The sequence below is a fragment of the Leopardus geoffroyi genome, chromosome E3 (assembly GCF_018350155.1).
Source record: "Leopardus geoffroyi isolate Oge1 chromosome E3, O.geoffroyi_Oge1_pat1.0, whole genome shotgun sequence".
Lineage (NCBI taxonomy): Eukaryota > Metazoa > Chordata > Mammalia > Carnivora > Felidae > Leopardus > Leopardus geoffroyi.
The window spans coordinates 25244397-25265713 of record NC_059340.1 but is presented as its reverse complement, the minus strand read 5'-3'; the positions used below and the strand labels follow the sequence as shown (position 1 = coordinate 25265713).

Genomic DNA, 21317 nt, shown 5'->3' with positions numbered 1-21317 from the left:
CGAAAGAAAGAAAACACAACTTTTCAAAATCTGTGGGATGCAGTGAAAGAAATGCTTACAGAGAAATTTAGCATTGAATGCATATATTAGAAATGAAGAAAGCTCTAAAGTCAATAATCTAAGCTTCCACCTTAGGAAACTAGAAATGAAGAGTGAATTAAATCCAAAATAAGCAGAATAAAATAAATAATAAAAATTAGAGTAGAAATCAATGAAGTTGAAAACAGAGAAAATCAATAGAGAAAATCAACAAAACCAAAAGCTGTTTCTTGGAAAAGGTTATAAAACTGATAAACCTCTAGTTAGGCCAACCAAGAAAAAAAGAGAGAAGACACAAATTACTAATATGTGTAGAAATGAAAGAGGAACCATCACTACTGATACCAGAGACATTAGGAAGATAATAAAGGAATATTATGAACAACTCTATGACCACAAATTTGATAACTTAGATGAAATAAAACAATTCCTCAAAAGACACGATCTAACAAAACTCATATAAGAAGAAATAGATAATTTGAAGAGAACGATATCTATTAACGAAATTGAAGCAACAATTAATAACCTTCCAAAAGAGAAAGCACCAGGCCTAAATGATGAATTCTACTAAACATTTAAGGAAAAACATTTTACAATACCCTACAATCTTCTCCAGAAAATAAAAGCATATTTATTCTATGAGGTCAGCATAACCCTGATCCCCAAACCAAAGATACTACAATAAAGGAAAACTATAGATAATATATCTCCTCAAAACAGATGCAAAAATCCTTAACAAAATACTGACAAATCAAATCAACAATATATGGAAAGAATTACACACCACATTCAAGTGGGATTTATTCCTTCCAGGTATATAAGGCTGGTTCAACATTCAAAAATCAACTAATGTAATCCATTAGGCTAATGAAGAAAATAAAGAATCAAAAGAAAAATAAGAGAAAACAAAAACACTGTAGTAGAAATGAAGAATGCATTTGGTAGGCTTATTAATAGACTAGATGTAGCCTAGAAAAGAATCTATGAGCTGGAATATATGACAATATAAACTTACTAACCTGAAATAAATGGAGGAAAAATTTAAAAAAAAGAACAGATTATTGGATAATTGTGGTCAATTGCAAATGGTTTAAGATATTAATACTGGGGGGGCGCCTGGGTGGCGCAGTCGGTTAAGCGTCCGACTTCAGCCAGGTCACGATCTCGCGGTCCGTGAGTTCGAGCCCCGCGTCGGGCTCTGGGCTGATGGCTCAGAGCCTGGAGCCTGTTTCCTATTCTGTGTCTCCCTCTCTCTCTGCCCCTCCCCCGTTCATGCTCTGTCTCTCTCTCTGTCCCAAAAATAAATATAAAAAAAACGTTGAAAAAAAAAAAAAAAAAAAAAGATATTAATACTGGGAATACCAGAAAAAGAAGAGACAGCAAAGCAGAAATATTCAATGTAATAATGGCCAAGAACTTTTGAAAGTTAATGATAGATATCAACCTATAGAACCAGGTAGCTCAGAAAATATGAAGGAAGAAAAACACCCCATATTCAATACCTGGGAATAATATAACCAAACAACAGAAAACCAAAGACAAAGAGAAAATCTGGAAAAACATCAGTTTATTGGGGAAGATCTTACCTATAGAGGAACAAAGATAAGAATTATAGTAGACTTTCCATCAGAAAGTATGCCAGAAAGAACAGAGTAGAGGGAAATATTTAAAGTGTTGGTGGAAAAAAACTCACCATGATAAAATTCTGTATCCACTGAGATTATATTTTCAAACTAGAGGAGAAATAAAAGCTTTCTCAGAAAACAAAAAAATGAGGGAAATCATAATCAGCAGGGCAGCCCCACAGGAAATAGAATTTTTTCAGAGAGAAGGAAAATGATATAGGTCAGAAGTTTGGATCTACATCAAAAAAAAAAAAAAAAAAAAAAGGAAATCTTTTGGAGAAATAATAAATGAAGGTAATTTTTAAAAAATCAATTAATGTAATCTATTACAGAAACAGGCTAAAGAAGAAAACTCACATGATTATCAATAAATTCAGAAAAAGCATTTGACAAAATCCAACACTCAGTAAACTCGGTATAGAGGGGAACTTCCTCAACTTGATAAAGAATATCAACAAAACACCTACAGCTAATCTCATACCTAAGGCAAGGAACTAGATACTTTCTCCCTAAGATAAGGATGCTCCCTCTAATCATACCTATATAAATCATACAGGAAGTCTTAGCTTATGCAATAGACTAAAAAAAAAAACAAACAACAACAAAAAAGGAAATAAAAGATTGGGAAGGAAGAAATAAAACTATTTTTGTTTGTTGATGGCATGATTACCTATTCAGGAAATGGATTGGGAAGGCACAAGGGAAATTTAGCAATCAAAGCTTTAAAATTTTATTGATCCTTGATTCAGTTATTTTAATTCTAGGAAATTATCCTAAGAAAATAATCATGGATTAAGCAAGCAGGTGGCTACCGGAATACTGTTCATCACAGTGTTGTTAATGATAACAAAAACTAGAAAATAACTAGGAAATAAGTGCAGAATGATCCCATATTTGCAAAAATAAATCCATAGGCACATATATGCATGCACAGGGAAATGTCTAAATGGATGGTTATCAAAATGTTAATTGTGGTTATCTTTTTAAAAATATTTATCTTTTTTATTATATGACCTATTCATATTTTTTCTTAAAAAATCAAGAATGCACTTCACACTCGTCAGGATAGCTATTCCTAAAAAACAAGACAAAACAATACATGAGAATGTGAAGAAATTGGAATTCTTGCGCATTGCTGGTGGGGATGTATGATGGTACAAGTACTATGAAAAACATTGTGGCAATTCCTCACAAACTTAAACACAGAATTACTATATGATCTATAAATTCCACTTTTAAGGGGATCCTGAGTGGCTCAGTCAGTTAAGCATCAAACTCCTGGTTTCGGCTCAGGTCATGATCTCACCGTTTGTGAGCCTGAGACCCACGTCAGTCTCTGGGCTGACAGTGCAAAGCCTGCTTGGGATTCTCTCTCTCCCTCTTTGCCCCTCCCCCACTTGTGCATGTGCTTTCTCTCTCTCTCTCAAAATAAACTTAAAAAAATAAATTCCACTTTTGAGCACATAGCAAGAAGAAATGAAAGCAAGAGACTCAAATAAATATTTGTACACCCATGTTTATACCTGCATTATTCACAGTAGTCAAAATATGAGAGTAACTCAAATGTCTATCAACAGGTGAACAAAGGAACAAAATGTGGCACATACACACAACAGAGTATTATTCAACCTTAAAAAGGAAGGAAATTCTGACACATGCTTCAACATGGATGAATTTTGAAGTTATTACTAAGTGAAATAAACTTGTCAAAAAAGGACAAATACTATGTGATTCTATTTAAATGAGGTACCTAGAGTAGTCAGATTTACAGAGACTGAAAGTGGGATGGTGGTTGCTGGGGGTGGGGGAGCCAGAAGGAGGAGAGAAATGGAGAGTTAGTGTTTACAGAATATGGAGTTTTAGTTTGGGAAGATGAAAAAAGTTCTGGAGATAAATGGTGGTGATGGGTGCACAACAATGTTTAACACCACTGAACTGTATACTTAAAAATGGTTAAAATGGTAAATTTTTATATTATACATATTTTACCAAAATAAAAAAGAATCTTCTAAATCAAAGAAGAAGTAAAAGAGAACCGAGGAAGAGGAGAGGAGGAGAGAAGGAAGGAAGGGGAAGAGAAAGAAAAGAAGAGAGAAGAAAAGAAAAAAGAAAAGAGAAAGAAAGAGAGAAAGAAAGAAAGAAAAGAAAAGAAAGAAAGAAAGAAAGAAAGAAAGAAAGAAAGAAAGAAAGAAAACAGAATGATTGTACTACAATCTAAATATTGGATTGGCCCAGGGCCTCTATGCAGTTCACTGGGACAGATGACCATATCAGATAAAGTGTGCCTCATGTGCTGAGGAAGGACTGTGTGTACAGGGGCAGTGGGTGGCCCCTACTTGTTCATTCATTTATTATTATCATTAGGAAAAATTTCAAACATAAATACTGAAAACACTGTACAGCAAACACTTACATACCCTTCTCCTAAACTTTATGATTAGTTTTTACTTGTTTTATCATATACCTGCTCATCCATCTATCAAGTAAGCCATCTGATTTTTTGACAGACTTCAACGTAAAACATCTATACACTTCCCCATAGACTTCAGCATTTATATCATTCACTGTTTAGTATTTGTTTATGCTTTTTCTCTTGATCTAAAATTTACATGCAATGAAATGTACAAATCCTAAGTGCACATTCACTGAGTTTTGACAAATGCACATATCTGTGTAAACCAAATCTTTCTCAATATACACATTACTATCACTCTAGAAGTTATTTCATCACCCTTTATCTACTATTTTATAATCACAAAAAGTAAAGCTATTTGGAAAGTGTTTATAGTATGATCTCCTTTTTGTTACAGAAATATAGAAAAAAACTTGAAGAAAAAAATTTTAAGTGTTTATTTGTGGGTAGTTGGATTACCACTGATTTTTATTTTCTGCTATTCTCTGTATTTTCTAACTTAACAGAAGACCATGGGGGAGGGGAAAGAAAAAAAAGAGAGAGAGGGAGGGAGCCCAACCATAAGAGACTCTTAAAAACTGAGAATAAACTGAGGGTTGATGGGGGGGTGGGAGGGAGGGGAAAGTGGGTGATGGGCATTGAGGAGGGCACCTGTTGGGATGAGCACTGCGTGTTGTATGGAAACCAATTTGACAATAAATTTCATATTAAAAATAAATAAATAAATAAATAAATAAATAAATAAATAAATAACATGTTTAAATGTAAAATATTAAAAAATAAATTTTATATATCATTATGGTGTTAAGAAAAATAATAGTGAAAGCCACTTAAAAGAAAAAAAATTTTTGATCTTTTAGTAAATGATGTCACACATAAAGTATTTATAGATCATTAAAGTGATCACTTTGAAGAAACCGTATATGGCAAAAATGGAAACATTTCAACATGAAATTAGATTACAATGACAAAATTACAATGAATATTAACGCCATAATCAACATAATACCATGAATGTAAACACAGAGAATAAGGCTAGAAGGGAATAAGAAAAACAAATGTGCTATATTTCTCATTCTGTCTCCTGGAGCCTGTTTGAATGATGGAATTATGGGTAATTTTGGGGAAAAAAAAGTTATATCAACTTTTCTAAATTAAAACAATAGTTAAAACATCCCATAAGACCCTGACTTTGAGCCATCCATCTCTTACACAGGTGGGCCAGCTCTGAAGACCTTGAACCCACTCAGGCAAGCTACATAATGTCACCTGGCCATTGTAAAACCCTTACTTGGACCACACATTTTGATTGGATTTTGGAACCATATGATCCAGATTATTATAGCAAGACAAAACAAACAGGTACTAAGTTACCTCTTTCTGGAAAGATGTTGTTTTTGGTAAGTTTGACGCTTTTGGGCCTTGGATTGTTATCATCCATACCCATGATCAGGTTGCGGAAAAACAGATCAAATTTCTTTCTGCTGTCCGCATTGATGGTGCCGGCCACAGTCCACACCAAGGCAAAGAGGAATAGACCTTGCAGCCAGAGAAAGATCTGTTGGCTTGTTGGGCCTTCAAATAATTCACTTTCCTCCTTGTCTATTTTTCTGATTTCATCTAAAAGCAAGAAAAAGGAACCTCAGGAAAAGCTGCAAATATCTGCTTATATACAGATCTATAAACAATGTGAGCTGGGTGGTCTTGTCTGTGAGGGCTCTGGAGAGGGGAATGATAGTAGCTGAGTGGCCATCACCTGCCAGATCCTTTATCCACATATTACTTTGTGCTAGTTTTAAAAACTTTTTCTAATTTTGAAAGGACATGGGCACCAACCTGAAGGAGCTCTCAATGGCTGAAGACATTTGAGCAACAAAATAACTATAGCATTGGATTATTACCCATAGGATAAAATAAATATTGTGAGTTTATACTTTAATCGGCAAATAACCGAATTAGCAAAGAAATAGGGAAGAACAGTTTTTCCTTACAGAAGAATTCTAATTAGTAAATATAGAAGGAATACACAGAGAAACAGAAAATTAACATTAGGCAAATGCCACCATAATAACCGTGGTAGGCAAGATCCAATAGATATTAAAATCAGTGGGTGAAAATTTGAGGAGCAAATAGGATATTTGCATGGTTTCAAATTGTCTCCCCTCCCCCAAATACTTATTAATTATGAAGGAAAACATAGTAACACTTCTCTTACAGTGGAGAAATGTGGCTCTAATCAAAGCTAACTTTGACCGGAGCCTTCACCAGTCATAACATATAGCAACATCATATGCCCCATGATGATGTACAGAGAAGGATACATCATCACTTTCGTGGTATTCTTACTGAAAATGCATAACCCCAATCTAATTATGAGAAAACATATCTCTTAAATTGAGAGATATTCTATAAAATAAATGACCATTATTTATCAAGTAACCAAGTTATAAAAGACAAGGAAAGGGGTGCCTGGCTGGCTCAGTCAGTAGAACATGTGACTCGATTTGGGGGTCATGAGTTTAAGCCCCATGCTGGGTTTATTTAAAAAAAAGGCAAGGAAAGACTGAGGAGCTGCCATAGATTGAAGGACACGAATGAGATACAACAATTAAAAAAAAAAAGTTACCTCCTGAATTGCATCCTAGAACAGAAAAAGGACATTTGTGGAAAAATTGATGAACTGCAAACAAAGTCTGTAGTGTAGTTAATAGTTTAGTATCAGTTTCAATTTTCTTATTTTGATCATTGTGCCTTGGTTATGTAAGATGTTAACTTTAAAGGAAGCTAGGTGAAGGGATATGTGACTCAACAGAGTCCTTTAGCAATTTTTTTGCAAGCCTGAAATTATTTTAAAATAAAAGGCTAACAAATGTATTTAGTATTCCTTAGCTCAACGCCTTGCTGATTGATCATAGTTACCATACTCCTGCATTTTAGCACTGACAGAGGAAAAAGTTAGGGCTCTGAAATCAGACATGTCTGTGTTCATGTCCCCAGTTTTTAGTAGTTGAGTGTCTTTCAACACTCCTGATAGGACTCATGGCTATAGATCTGGGAAGGCAAGATATTAGGCACTCAGCGCTGGGGACAATGAGTCCACTTCTCATGCGATGCCTTTTTTCCTGGAGGAGATACAACACAAGGACAGGAAACAGGGCTTGGGAAAATATGCAAAATTTGCAACTAATGATGCAAATATATGGCATTGTATGCAGTTAGTGTGCTTTTGAAATTGCCTGTAATTTTAATTTCAGAAAAATCACGTAATATTTAGCCAAAGAAAGTCTCCACTCAACTGTTCACCATATTACATTTTTTTAATCTGTTCCTTATAATGCCTTTGGAAGCAATGAGCTGAGAAAATGTACATGTAACAGAAGTTCTGGGAAGATCCATCTTGAGCCTGAATTATGTGAGATATTGAAAAAGAAATGTCATCCAGGAAGAAGTTCTCCAAATGGACACATGCTTTGTCATTTCCCACAGAATTCAATGAAATTTGATTTATATGAGATGGTTACAGGGAACTTCTCTAGGACCTTTAAACAAATAGTTCTATGATTTAGGTACTTCTCACATCCTGGAGAAGTTCCCTAGTTTTGTAGCTGATGTGATCAGTTCTCTTGACCGTGTAACTATGTATTTTGTGAAATCAGATTTTTATAAGTTTCCTTAACACAGGAAAATCTCCGGTCTTATTTTTTGCAGAATCTTTTTTTTCTCAGATACATTCATATGTATCATGTAAATTCATTTCCCTCCAGGATATCCTAGTTAGGTAAAGAGAGACAGAGATTTTTATCGTCATTGTGTGGACGAGAAACCTAACACAAGAAAAGATGGGGTAATTTGCACAAAAACATCCAGGAAATCAACCTAAGATTAATGTTAAAGCTCCAAAACATGGATTCTTTCCGCTAAATTCTACTATCTCCACTCCAAAGGCTTGTTTGTTCTAGACTAAAATGCCAGTCTCGTTGTGACTCATGGACAGGGCAGGAATAGAAGGGATGGGGAAGAGGAAGAAATATCCCGCATATACCCCACCTTCAAGAATCATAGTAGCACGTACCAAGCAGAGAGGAGTACAGTCTCATCATCGAGGAAGCAAGGTGGATGGGAGAAGTTTGGACCACAAATTTACACTGAAGGTGAATAAACTCCAGGCAGGGCTGGACAAGCCACATGAACATATCATTGACCTGAAAGTAGAAACGAAATTTGAAGATGTTATCAAAAAATGAGTTTAAGACTAAGGGTTTGGTACACTTCTGGAAGGCCAGGGATGCTGGTAAAGTTGCTGATTATTTTTGAATGTAGGTGTATTGGGGAAAGGACCAAAGGTACCCAGGGCCCTGACTTAAACTTCCTACTCAATGGACAGGCAGCCCACAGACCATCCCTACTCCTCCCATTTTACTACCCAGAGCTGGATACTCAGAGGCTTGGAGCTACTGTGGGTCAGCTACAAGATGCATAAAGTAGTTTTAGGACCCAAACTGGGCATCTGACTTGTTTGTATAAAATCATTAGGAACCCTAAACAAGATTTTCAAATGACTTTAGGCTGGACTCCTGTATAAAGTGGCCATAGGAAGTGCAGAGCTAAGTTCAGGGCTGATTTTCAGTAATTATCTGTATGTATGTATGTATATATGTACTTATTTGTAGGTATAATGATTCTCGTCTCTGCTTTTCACCCCAGTTACTCTTTCCAAAATTTTTTTCCCTTATCCTCTTATTTGGGATATTTTTTCATTTTTGTTAAAATATTTGTGGTTGTCACTGTAAATTATCTTAAGTCATTTTTTGGGAAGTAGATAGGTCATCACTAAATAAATACATGTGTGTATATATATATATATATATATATATATATACACATATATATATACATATATTGATATATATCTGTATCTAAATATATAGATGCATTTATATGTATATATGAATACATACACATGAACATATATATGAATACGTATACATGTGTACATGAATATGTGGTATATTCATCCAGCTAACAAATATTTATTGAGTATCTAGTAATTACAGTGTTGTAGGTGCTGAGGATAAACAACTCACAAGATAGACAAGATTCCTGCCCTCTCAGAAATTACTGAAGGGTAGGGGAGACAAAAAATAAATAACTAAACAAGCAAGGAAATAAATAAAATACTTACAAATCATGGAAAGTACTAGCAGGAAACAAATAAAGATGCTACAATGGGGAATAATGGGAAGGGCTTAGTAGGGTGGTCAGGGAAGGCTTCTTAGAGGAGGAGGCCTTTATGTTGAGATGATGAAGGTGAATCATCCCTCAGAAGATAAAATGGGACAACATTTCCAGGAAGAGGAAGAAAAGGTGCGAAAGTCTTGAGGTGGTGAAACCTGGGGTCTTCTAGGAATGGAAACAAAATACAAGGGCTGCAGGGTAATAAGTTGAAGAAGAGGGTAGTGATGAGTTCAGAAAGGCAACAGGGTCAGATTGAGGTTTCAGAGGCCCTGATAAGAAGTTAGACTTTGTGCTAAGGACACTGAGGAGTCTCACTGAAGGCTTCCTGTGCACCTGTATAGATTGGTCTCTTGATGTGCATGTGGGCATGTATCTGTATAAGTATGTGATTATATACATGGTACATGCATATAAATGTGACAGGAATGGGGCCATCCTACATAGCTCATCAGAGTATTTCTACAGTAGGAAGAGAGCCCAACTATACCTTTCTTGGCTTCTTCGGTGAGAAACTTTCCTAGAATTCTATTAATGCAGGGAAAGACAAAAGCCACCAAAAGCTTGGGTTCTCCCTTCCTGATTCCCTAGGCTGAGAGTGTGCTCATGTACCCATTAACCTGAATGTTCACACCTCTTTTAGAAAGGGAAGAAGGGGACATATACTCTTAGTACCTGCAATACAAGCTTTTCTAAGCTGGCTCCAGCTCTCTAGATATGAGAGGTATGAAGTCGAGGTCACCAGGATGGGGAGTGGCAGTACAGAGAGGAACACAGCTCTTCCTAATCTGGCCTATCTCTAGAGCAACTTCTAGAGATATTTCTGCTAGTGGAGCAATGGGAAAAGGAGTGACATTCCAGCCACCTTATAGAATGTTCTCAAGCATCAGAATTCTCCACTGGGGAGATGGGGAGTGATGGAGAAGGTAGAAGAAAAGTAGAAATTGACCATATCCCATCCTCTCCACATGGAGAACAAAGTTGGAAAAATGGCAGGCACCCAGGAAAGAAGACAACTAGAGGCAAGCAGGGAAGCCCCTGCCTGTTCTTGCATCCTGGAATTAGAAGGTAAAGATGTGTCTAGAAGGCCTTAGAAATGAGGAGCAGGGAGACAGGGAGGGAGGGGAAGTAAAGGCGTCTGATGGTCTCACCAATTCCTTGTGCTCCTCAGTGAGACTGGTGGGCAGGGTGTCCATATAAGAGTCCTTCAAGGGCTTCCAGCCTAGTTGATGGGGCTCCATGTAGATCATTCCACACCTGGCAAGCACAAAGAGAGAACCAGCCTGGTCCACATCTAGGCTCCCAAGCACACAGGGGCGAGGTAAATGCAGGCAGTCATGGCAAGGTAAGGGGCTGTAGCTTGGGGTGGAGCACAGACCCTTGCCTGCTCTAGGCCAAAAGGAAGGTGCCCAGATTTTGTCAGCAAAGGATGGGGACCAGTGATAACAGCTTGGTCTTGGGAATAAGAGAGACCTGGGTTCAAATCCCAGCCCCAGATTCTACTATCTGAGTGGCCTTGGGCAAGCTTTCTTTACTATCTCTGAAATTCTTCATCCTTGTCTATAAATCAAGAAACAAAAAATACATAGTTCATACAGCTGTTATAGTGGTTAAATAAGAAAATGCCAACAAATAATTCAGTGCCATTTCCAGGATATAGAAAACTTGTAATCAATGGAAACTATTATCATTAGCATTAATAAGTACTGATATTTTATGTAGTACATGTTTTTTTTCCCCCATTAAAATATGGCTGCCATTTATTGAGCATCTACTGCATGTCAGGCACTATGCTATGTCCTAATGACCTTTATCTTTAAGGATATCTTTATGGTCATGTTTTAAGACATGAGGAAACTGGCTCAGAGAGGCTAAGTGACTTGGAAGAGGCCACACAGCTAGATATTGACATGGCCAGGGTGGAAGACCAAGTTGGTCTAATTTGCCATTGCTCTTTCTACTCCCTGACATTGCCTTTGGGAATGTGGGCTGACTTTATTTTTGTATGAACCTCAGGTGCACAGGATTGGATTCATTGTCATCCTTGGCACACTATCAGTAGCCCATGCAGAGCCTTTCTTATTTCTTAGTTAAGGGTTTTCAATAATTTAATGAGTATCCATGAACCCACCACCCAGACAGAAGCTAGAATCTTGACAATAACTTTCATCTAACCCATTTGGTCTCCCTTATCCTATACCCATGGCTTTCTCCACCTGATGTAACTCATTATCTTGAATTTCATGGTCACCTGTCTCTTGATTTCTTTCTTTCTTATATAGTTTTATAGTATTTCTATATGCTCCTATAATGTAAATTTATTTATGTTAGTTGTTTTTAGCAGTTTAAATGGAGACACTGCACTATATATACTATTGTGTGCTTATTTTTATACATAACATTGCTAAGATTGTATAGTTAATAAGATTTATCCATAGAGTTCTAGGTCAGTATAATTTATTTATTTTGAGTGATATATAAATATTACAGTTTGTTACAAAAACACTAATTCAAAGGGATACATGCACCCCTATGCATATTGCACCATTATTTACAATAGCCATATTGTGGAAGCAATTCATAGATGAATGGATAAAGAAGATGGGTATATACATACAATTCCCTCAGGGTGCCAGTATGAGGCTGACTGACCTGCTTACAGTGGCTGGCGAGGCCTGCTCCAGATCCGCTGGCTCAAAGATCAGACTCATCTTGGGGCTCATCTGGATAATCTCTCCACTCATTAAACACAGCTGAAAGGGCAAAGCAGAGGAGTGGAGGGCAGGCAAAGGGGTTAAATTCTATCTGCAAGTGAAAGGCTTCAGTGGAGACAGAGATGGTTTAAATTCATTCAGTACTTCTTGAGCACTAACTATATGCATCAGGCACTGTTCTAGATATGTAGAATAAAACAGACAAAAATCCCTGTGCTCTTGGGATTTACATTCTGCTGGGAGGAAACAGATGATAAAATACATAGCATATAACACGATGAAAGTGCTTTGGAAAATAATTAAGTAGAAGAGGAGGCTGGAAAATGCTCAGCCAGGACCAAGTGATTTTAAATAGTGAGGTCAAAGAGTCAATGAATTGCAGCCTTAGATGAAGGATCAAGAAGTTCTCAGACTACATCAAGTTTCATGGTTCCTTCCTTAGCATTTAATATAGATGTAACTGCACACCTTTCTCCCATTTTATTTGCTCAAGTTTCCCATGAAGGACTCCTTTTGGGATCCCCCATGGACTGGTGTAAGTCTACAGGGACAAGAACATCTCCACAAATCCTTTCTGGAATGGAAGGAAAGACCATTGGAAATCCTAGTGTTAGAGGATATGTCCCTGTAGAAAGTAGTTCAAACACACAGGGGAGACTCAATGTACGTACAAAGAAGTGGTACTTCCTATTTGCCAACATGGGTTCAAGTGAGATCTTTAAGTCACAAGATTGCCTGAGGCTTCGGTCTCTCAGTGGCAAAAAGGAAACCCCATTACTCCCTCCTGTTCATTCAAAGTTGTGCTTAAAAAGTTCTTTGTACATTACCCGGCCCACACCTGGAAACAGGTCACTAGAATCAGGTCACTACATGCATCCCAAGAAGGTCAATAGCCATTATGGGGCTGACACCACCAGCAGTATCATCCCTGAATATCAAGAAAAGTAAAAGAGACCCATACCTCTGACGGTAGTTTGATTTACACCCAGTGACAGGAAGAGCCATCAGGAATTCATGGTTTATAACTCTTTATACTTCTTATCTCAAAACCAACAAATACATTTGTACAATTAGTTTATATCACATAGCCTATATAATAAAACATTTCAATTTTTATATGTTATGTAATCAAAATTATGCACATATTATAATTAGCGTATGTGTGTAATTTGGATAATTAGGCCTTCCATTGAGCATGACTCACTCATAGTCTTGTGAAATTTAAATGTAGTAGGAAAGTATATTTTGATTCACTAATCGTATATTCAGTATAAGAAACTTCCTTAAAATGGTGATAAATTTCATTTCATTTTTCATCACCGCTAAACCAGCCCTACAAGAGATCCTAAGGGGGATCCTGTGAGACAAAGTACCAGAGACATCGCTACAAGCATGAAACCTACAGACATCACAATGACTCTAAACCCATATCTTTCTATAATAACATTGAATGTAAATGGACTAAATGCTGCAGCCAAAAGACATAGGGTATCACAATGGATAAAAAAAACAAGACCCATCTATTTGCTGTCTACAAGAGACTCATTTTAGACCTGAGGACACCTTCAGATTGAAAGTGAGGGTATGCAGAACTGTCTATCATGCTACTGGAAGTCAAAAGAAAGCTGGAGTATCCATACTTATATCAGACAAACTAGACTTTAAATTAAAGGCTGTTACAAGAGATGAAGAAGGGCATTATATAACAATTACAGGGTCTGTCCATGAAGAAGAACTAACAATTATAAATGTCTATGTGCCAAATACAGGGGCCCCCAAATATATAAAACAATTACTCACAAACATAAGCAACCTTATTGACAAGAATGTGGTAATTGCAGGGGACATTAATACCCCACTTACAACAATGGATAGATCATCTAGACACACGGTCAATAAAGAAACAAGGGCCCTGAATGAGACATTGGATCAGATGGACTTGACAGATATATTTAGAACTCTGCATCCCAAAGCAACAGAATATACTTTCTTCTTGAGTGCACATGGAACATTCTCCAAGACAGATCACATACTGGGTCACAAAACAGCCCTTCATAAGTATAAAAGACTTGACATCATACCATGCACAATTTCAGACCACAATTGAGATCATACCATGCATACTTTATTTATTTATTTTTTCAACGTTTATTTATTTTTGGGACAGAGAGAGACAGAGCATGAATGGGGGAGGGGCAGAGAGAGAGGGAGACACAGAATCGGAAACAGGCTCCAGGCTCTGAGCCATCAGCCCAGAGCCTGATGCGGGGCTCAAACTCCCGGACCGCGAGATCGTGACCTGGCTGAAGTCGGACGCTTAACCGACTGCGCCACCCAGGCGCCCCACCATGCATACTTTAGGACCACAATGCAATGAAGCTTGAAATCAACCACAGGAAAAAGTCTGGAAAACCTCCAAAAGCATGGAGGTTAAAGAACACCCTAGCAAAGAATGAGTGGGTCAACCAGGCAATTAGAGAAGAAATTAAAAAATATATGGAAACAAACGAAAATGAAAATACAACAATCCAAACGCTTTGGGATGCAGCGAAAGCAGTCCTGAGAGGAAAATACATTGCAATCCAGGCCTATCTCAAGAAACAAGAAAAATCCCAAATACAAAATCTAACAGCACACCTAAAGGAAATAGAAGCAGAGCAGCAAACACCCCAAACCCAGCAGAAGAAGAGAAATAATAAAGATCAGAGCAGAAATAAACAATATAGAGTCTAAAAAAACTGTAGAGCAGATCAACGAAACCAAGAGTTGGTTTTTTGAAAAAATAAACACAGTTGGTAAACCTCTAGCCAGGCTTCTCAAAAAGAAAAGGAAGATGACCCAAATAGATAAAATCATGAATGAAAATGGCATTATTACAACCAATCCTTCAGAAATACAAGCAATTATCAGGGAATACTAGGAAAAATTATATGCCAACAAACTGGACAACCTGGAAGAAATGGACAAATTCCTAAACACCCACACACTTCCCAAACTCAAACAGGAGGAAATAGAAAGCTTGAACAGACCCATAACCAGCGAAGAAACTGAATCTGTTATCAAAAATCTCCCAACAAATAAGAGTCCAGGACCAGATGGCTTCCCTGGGGAATTCTACCAGACATCTAAAGCAGAGATAATACCTATCCTTCTCAAGCTATTCCAAAAAATAGAAAGGGAAGGAAAACTTCCAGACTCATTCTATGAAGCCAGCATTACTTTGATTCCTAAACCAGACAGAGACCCAGTAAAAAAAGAGAACTACAGGCCAATATCCCTGATGAATATGGATACAAAAATTCTCAACAAGATACTAGCAAATCGAATTCAACAGCTTATAAAAAGAATCATTCACCATGATCAAGTGGGATTCATTCCTGGGCTGCAGGGCTGGTTCAACATTCACAAATCAATCAACGTGATACATCACATTAATAAAAGAAAAGATAAGAACCATATAATCCTGTCAATCGATGCAGAAAAAGCATTTGACAAAATTCAGCATCCTTTCTTAATAAAAATCCTTGAGAAAGTCGGGATAGAAGGAATATACTTAAACATCATAAAAGCCATTTATGAAAAGCCCACAGCTAATATCATCCTCAATGGGGAAAAACTGAGAGCTTTCCCCCTGAGATCGGGAACACGACAGGGATGTCCACTCTCACCATGGTGTTTAACATAGTGTTGGAAGTGCTAGCATCAGCAATCAGACAACAAAAGGAAATCAAAGCATCAAAGTTGGCAGAGATGAAGTCAAGCTTTCACTTTTTGCAGATGACATGATATTATACATGGAAAACCCAATAGACTCCACCAAAAGTCTGCTAGAACTGATACATGAAATCAGCAAAGTTGCAGGATACGAAATCAATGTACAGAAATCAGTTGCGTTCTTATACACTAATAATGAAGCAACAGAAAGACAAATAAAGAAACTGATCCAATTCACAATTGCACCAAGAAGCATACAATACCTAGGGATAAATCTAACCAAAGATGTAAAAGATCTGTATGCTGAAAACTATAGAAAGCTTAGGAAGGAAATTGAAGAAGATATAAAGAAATGGAAAAACATTCCATGCTCGTGGGTTGGAAGAATAAATATTATTAAAATGTCAATACTACCCAAAGCTATCTACACATTCAATGCAATCCCACTCAAAATTGCACCAGCATTCTTCTCGAAGCTAGAACAAGCAATCCTAAAATTCATATGGAACCACAAAAGGCCCCAAATAGCCAAAGTAATTTTGAAGAAGACCAAAGCGGGAGGCATCACAATCCCAGACTTTAGCCTCTACTACAAAGCTGTCATCATCAAGACAGCATGGTATGGGCACAAAAACAGACACATAGACCAATGGAATAGAATAGAAACCCCAGAATTAGACCCACAAAAGTATGGCCAACTCATCTTTGACAAAGCAGGAAAGAATATCCAATGGAAAAAAAGACAGTCTCTTTAACAAATGGTGCTGGGAGAACTGGACAGCAACATGCAGAAGAATGAAACTAGACCACTTTCTTACACCATTCACAAAAACAAACTCAAAATGGATAAAGGACCTGAATGTGAGACAGGAAACCATCAAAACCCTAGAGGAGAAAGCAGGGAAAAACCTCTCTGACCTCAGCGGCAGCAATTTCTTACTTGACACATCCCCAAAGGCAAGGGAATTAAAAGCAAAAATGAACTATTGGGACTTCATGAAGATAAAAAGCTTCTGCACAGCAAAGGAAACAATCAACAAAACTAAAAGGCAACCAACAGAATGGGAAAAGATATTTGCAAATGACATATTGGACAAAGGGCTAGTATCCAAAATCTATAAAGAAATCACCAAACTCCACACCCAAAAAACAAATAATCCAGTGAAGAAATGGGCAGAAAACATGAATAGACACTTCTCTAAAGAAGACATCCAGATGGCCAACAGGCACATGAAAAGATGCTCAACGTCGCTCCTCATCAGGGAAATACAAATCAAAACCACACTCAGATATCACCTCACACCAGTCAGAGTGGTCAAAATGAACTATAAATGCTGGCAAAGATGTGGAGAAACGGGAACCCTCTTGCACTGTTGGTGGGAATGCAAACTGGTGCAGCCACTCTGGAAAACAGTGCAGAAGTTCCTCAAAAAATTAAAAATAGACCTATCCTATGACCCAGCAGTAGCACTGCTAGGAATTTACCCAAGGGATACAGGACTACTGATGCATAGGGGCACTTGTACCCCAATGTTTATAGCAGCACTCTCAACAATAGCCAAATTGTGGCAAGAGCCTAAATGTCCATCAACTGATGAATGGATAAAGAAATTGTGATTTACATACACAATGGAGTCCTACGTGGCAATGAGAAAGAACGAAATATGGCCCTTCGTAGCAACGTGGATGGAACTGGAGAGTGTGATGCTAAGTGAAATAAGCCATACAGAGAAAGACAGATACCATATGGTTTCACTTTTATGTGGATCCTGAGAAACTTAACAGAAAGCCATGGGGGGAGGGGAAGGAAAAAAAAAGAGGTTAGAGTGGGAGAGAGCCAAAGCATAAGAGACTCTTAAAAACTGAGAACAAACTGAGGATTGATGGGGGGTGGGAGGGAGGGGAGGGTAGGTGATGGGTATTGAAGAGGGTATCTTTTGGGATGAGCACTAGGTGTTTTATGGAAACCAATTTGACAATAAATTTCATATATTAAAAAAAACATAATTTGAAAGTGAGTCAAATACAAAAAAATAAATAAATCCATTTAGCTATCTTAAAAATTTTTTATTTCATTTTAACATATAGTAAAATAGCACTTATTATATGCTAGGTGCTATCAGAAGCATTTTGAAAATATCAACTTATCTAATCTTCCTAATTAACAGTCCCCTTTTACAGATGATACAGCTGAGACACAGAGAGACTAAATAGCTTGCCTGAGTTTATACAAATGGTAAGCGGCTATGCAGGATTTGAACACAGCCTGTCTGGCTCCAGAGTCCAAGTCTTTAGCCAATATGCTAACTGTGGCAGAATATATTTTCCAAAGACTGCTGTAGCAGTAGCTTCCATCACATGAATGCTGTTGCAATGTGACCTTGCCCTGCTCCATCAAGAAGTGGAGTCTCTTTCTCCACTCCCTTGAATCTGAGTAGGCCCAGTGACTTCTTCAACTGTTAGAATTCAGAGAAAGTGATGCTATGCCAGTTCCAAGCACAGCTCTTAATTTCCTGGAAACTTTCACTTCCTGCCTTTTGGAAAATTAACCACCATGTAAGAACTATCACTACCCAAGACCACTAAGTGAGACACCTGACACATGTGGAGATGCTTGGAGGATGAGAGGTCATCTGAAGAGAAAGAAAGACAGAGAGAGACAGGCCAAGGAGGAATGAGCCCCAGACACTGAGTGAGGAAGCCACCTTGGTTGTGGATCCTCCATCCAGGGCTGCCCTAGCTGACATCACAATGATTAGCTGAGCCCAGCTGACCCCTTCCAAAATTTCTAATCCACAATATCATGAGCAAAGTAAATGGCTATTTTAAGTCTTTAAATATACTGTAATGGATAACCAAATACATTCCATATATCAGTGACTTTGTGCATGCTATCTTATTTAATTGTCAATATCCCTATTTTATTACTACCTTTTTACAAATGTGGAAATTGGGATTCAGAGAAGTTATGTGACTTGCCCAATACAAAAGCTCAGTTGTAGAGCTAGTGGTCCAATATGATGCCAACACCAATGCTTTTAACCATGATGCAACATTATCCCTAAACAGACAGAGCTTACCCACAAGTACAAATAAAAGCATAATTCATAAACTTAAATTTCTTGTGAGGCATTTATTCTTCATGTAACAAATGTATGTATTATATAGCTTGGGTCAATTACTCACTTGAAAAAGAGAATTTATAACCCACCTATATAAAAGAGATATGAGACTCAGTAGGTACCTTTTTATTGTCATCCAGAACTGTGTTCATATTTTCGATCCAAACAGCATCTACTGGCCCATCAAATATAATCCATTTGCGTTCATCAGACATTGAAGATGCTTGCTCCCGGAAAACATTGGCTAGGACACCATCTGTCCATTCATGGCTCACTTGGTCAAAGCACCCATAGAGCTGCCCCATGGTGATGGCCTTGGGGTTGATGATCAAATACTCCACAGCAAATTCTTCCATCTCTTTGGCTGAGCAAGAAGGTTCAACATGAGTTACAAAGGCTCTGGAGAGACCAGAACATTAGACAAGAGACAATGCCACCTCAAAGACCAACCAACCTTTATGATTATGTCATCCATGCAGAGTCCTTATAAAATTTGTACTCAGTTCTTATAAAGGTTAGGATATCTGGATGGGCAATGACTTAAATTATTAGGTTATTATGCCTACTAGTTTCTCACCAAATTTTCTTCTGAGTCTCATTTCAAACAGGGCAAATGTTCTGGTCAGATCTAAAGAAATCTGTCTGGGTCTAAATGAACTCAAGCAGTAAGGGAGAGAGGTCCATGTTATCAAGTGTCTTTATGTACCTGACTCTCACAGCTACCCTAAGAACCTTGGCTTTGACTTGAAATGAAGGAATAGCAGACATGTAAATGATTCTGGAAAATATTGACTACTTTTCTTTTCTCTATCTGAAGGACTAGTTTAGCCCTGACACCTCCTCTTTAGCTGCTCAGCAAGTATCCGCTGAGAAATTCACATCATGAGAGTACAAGGACCCAACCGGAACACACAGGCTGATAGATGGCACATCAGATGCATTCAATAACAGAAAATAATCACACTTTTATATGATCCTTCAAAGTAAGGAAAAGTTGGAATGCTTGAACCATGAGCTAAATAAAGAACCATTTCTGCAGAATCCCAAGGCAAAAACGATGGGATAGCCTCTTTTCTCATTTAGTTTCCTAAACTGTATTCAAATGTTGAAAATAGTAAGTTTGAAATGTTTAGTTACTAGGCCCTAATTAGTTACTAGGGCCAAGTTAGTCCCCAAAACAAAAGCCTCAAAAATCCAACAGCAACTCAATCATCAAAAATTATTAGAAAAAAATATGTCGGTCAGTTAAGCAGCCAACTCTTGATTTCAGCTCGGGTCATGATCTCATGGTTTGTCGGACTGAACCCCATGTCAGGCTCTGTGCTGACAGCATGGAGCCTACTTGGGATTCCCTCTCTCCCTCTACCCAGTTCATTCTCTCATTCTCTATCTCTCTCTCAAAAATAAACATAAAAATGTTACAAAAAGAAAAAGATATGTTGAAGTACTGGAAGGGATTGTATAAATACAAGGCATTGTTTTTCAAAACCATAGGCTTACGTTTTATAAAAGAAAAAAACCCCAAAACTCTTTCTCTGGCAATAAACACAGCTTCCATTTGTTGATCAGAAACTGTGCTGGATTACTTTCCTGCATAATCTCACTTAATTTGCGCAACAATCCCATTTCACAGCTGAAAAAGTAGAGGCTGAGAGAGGTTTAATCACCGGTCCAAGGTCTGGGTCTGACTCAAAAGTCTGAGGTCTTATGTTCTACATTAAATAGAAGTAAGGAAGGGGAAGAGGGAAAGGAAAGAAGGAGGGAAAGAAGGTAGGGAGGAGAAAAAAAGGGAAAGGGAAGCAAAGGAAAGAGAAGGGGAAAAGGGATAAAAGGAACAAAGGAAAAAAGGAGAAGAAAAGAAACCATGCAATAATCAGCTTTTAAAATAATTTGTTTAGGACACTGATAGGAGTTTCTCTCTCTCATTGGGAAACCTTTGGAGAAGCCCCTATTCAGCATTTGAGAAATCTGAGAAAATTCCTGCACTTAATGACAGGCATATAAAATTCCTGTTAGAAGCTCCCACCCCACCCCCCTTTATTTTCTGCCTGCAGACATCTGTGTGCGATGTGCTATTTCTGGCTCTGATGTCACAATCCAGGGATGGCAAAACTAATAGCCTGGCATTATCTCCATGGAGCCAGCCAACTGACTGGGGAGTTCTGTGCTCCCAGGAAGCCAGGGATGTGAGCTTTACCTGCGTATAAATCACCCAGAGCTGCAGCCAACACTTTATAAGCACAGGTCTTGCCACCCATAGGGTCTCCAACAATCATATAGCCATGTCTCACCAGCATCATCTCGTAGATCTGGGAGGAGACATATAAACAGTTAATCGTTGCAAACCTTCCAGAGCTACAAGTCAGTCAGATGTCAGTGAGGAACGAGGGACTAAAAGGGGATTTCCATAGTCCCTTCAACCCTTGGTGAACTGTGGTCCTTTTTATGATTTGTAGTT

General features: G+C 37.8%; 1 protein-coding gene across 2 annotated transcripts in view; it reads right to left on the bottom strand.

The window, feature by feature from the left end:
* DNAH3 (dynein axonemal heavy chain 3) overlaps positions 1-21317 on the bottom strand; it is a 169565-nt gene that overhangs the window by 63518 nt on the left and 84730 nt on the right. For both annotated transcript variants that reach the window (XR_006708093.1, XM_045460406.1), the window contains exons 36-41: positions 21057-21168; positions 18982-19223; positions 11962-12062; positions 10461-10566; positions 8150-8279; positions 5452-5697 (exon numbers count right to left, since the gene is read on the bottom strand). Coding sequence is in view for 1 of the 2 variants with exons in the window: in XM_045460406.1 (XP_045316362.1) it covers positions 5452-5697; positions 8150-8279; positions 10461-10566; positions 11962-12062; positions 18982-19223; positions 21057-21168 (937 nt within the window). In the remaining variant the exon portion in view is untranslated. The remainder of the gene's footprint in view (positions 1-5451; positions 5698-8149; positions 8280-10460; positions 10567-11961; positions 12063-18981; positions 19224-21056; positions 21169-21317) is intronic.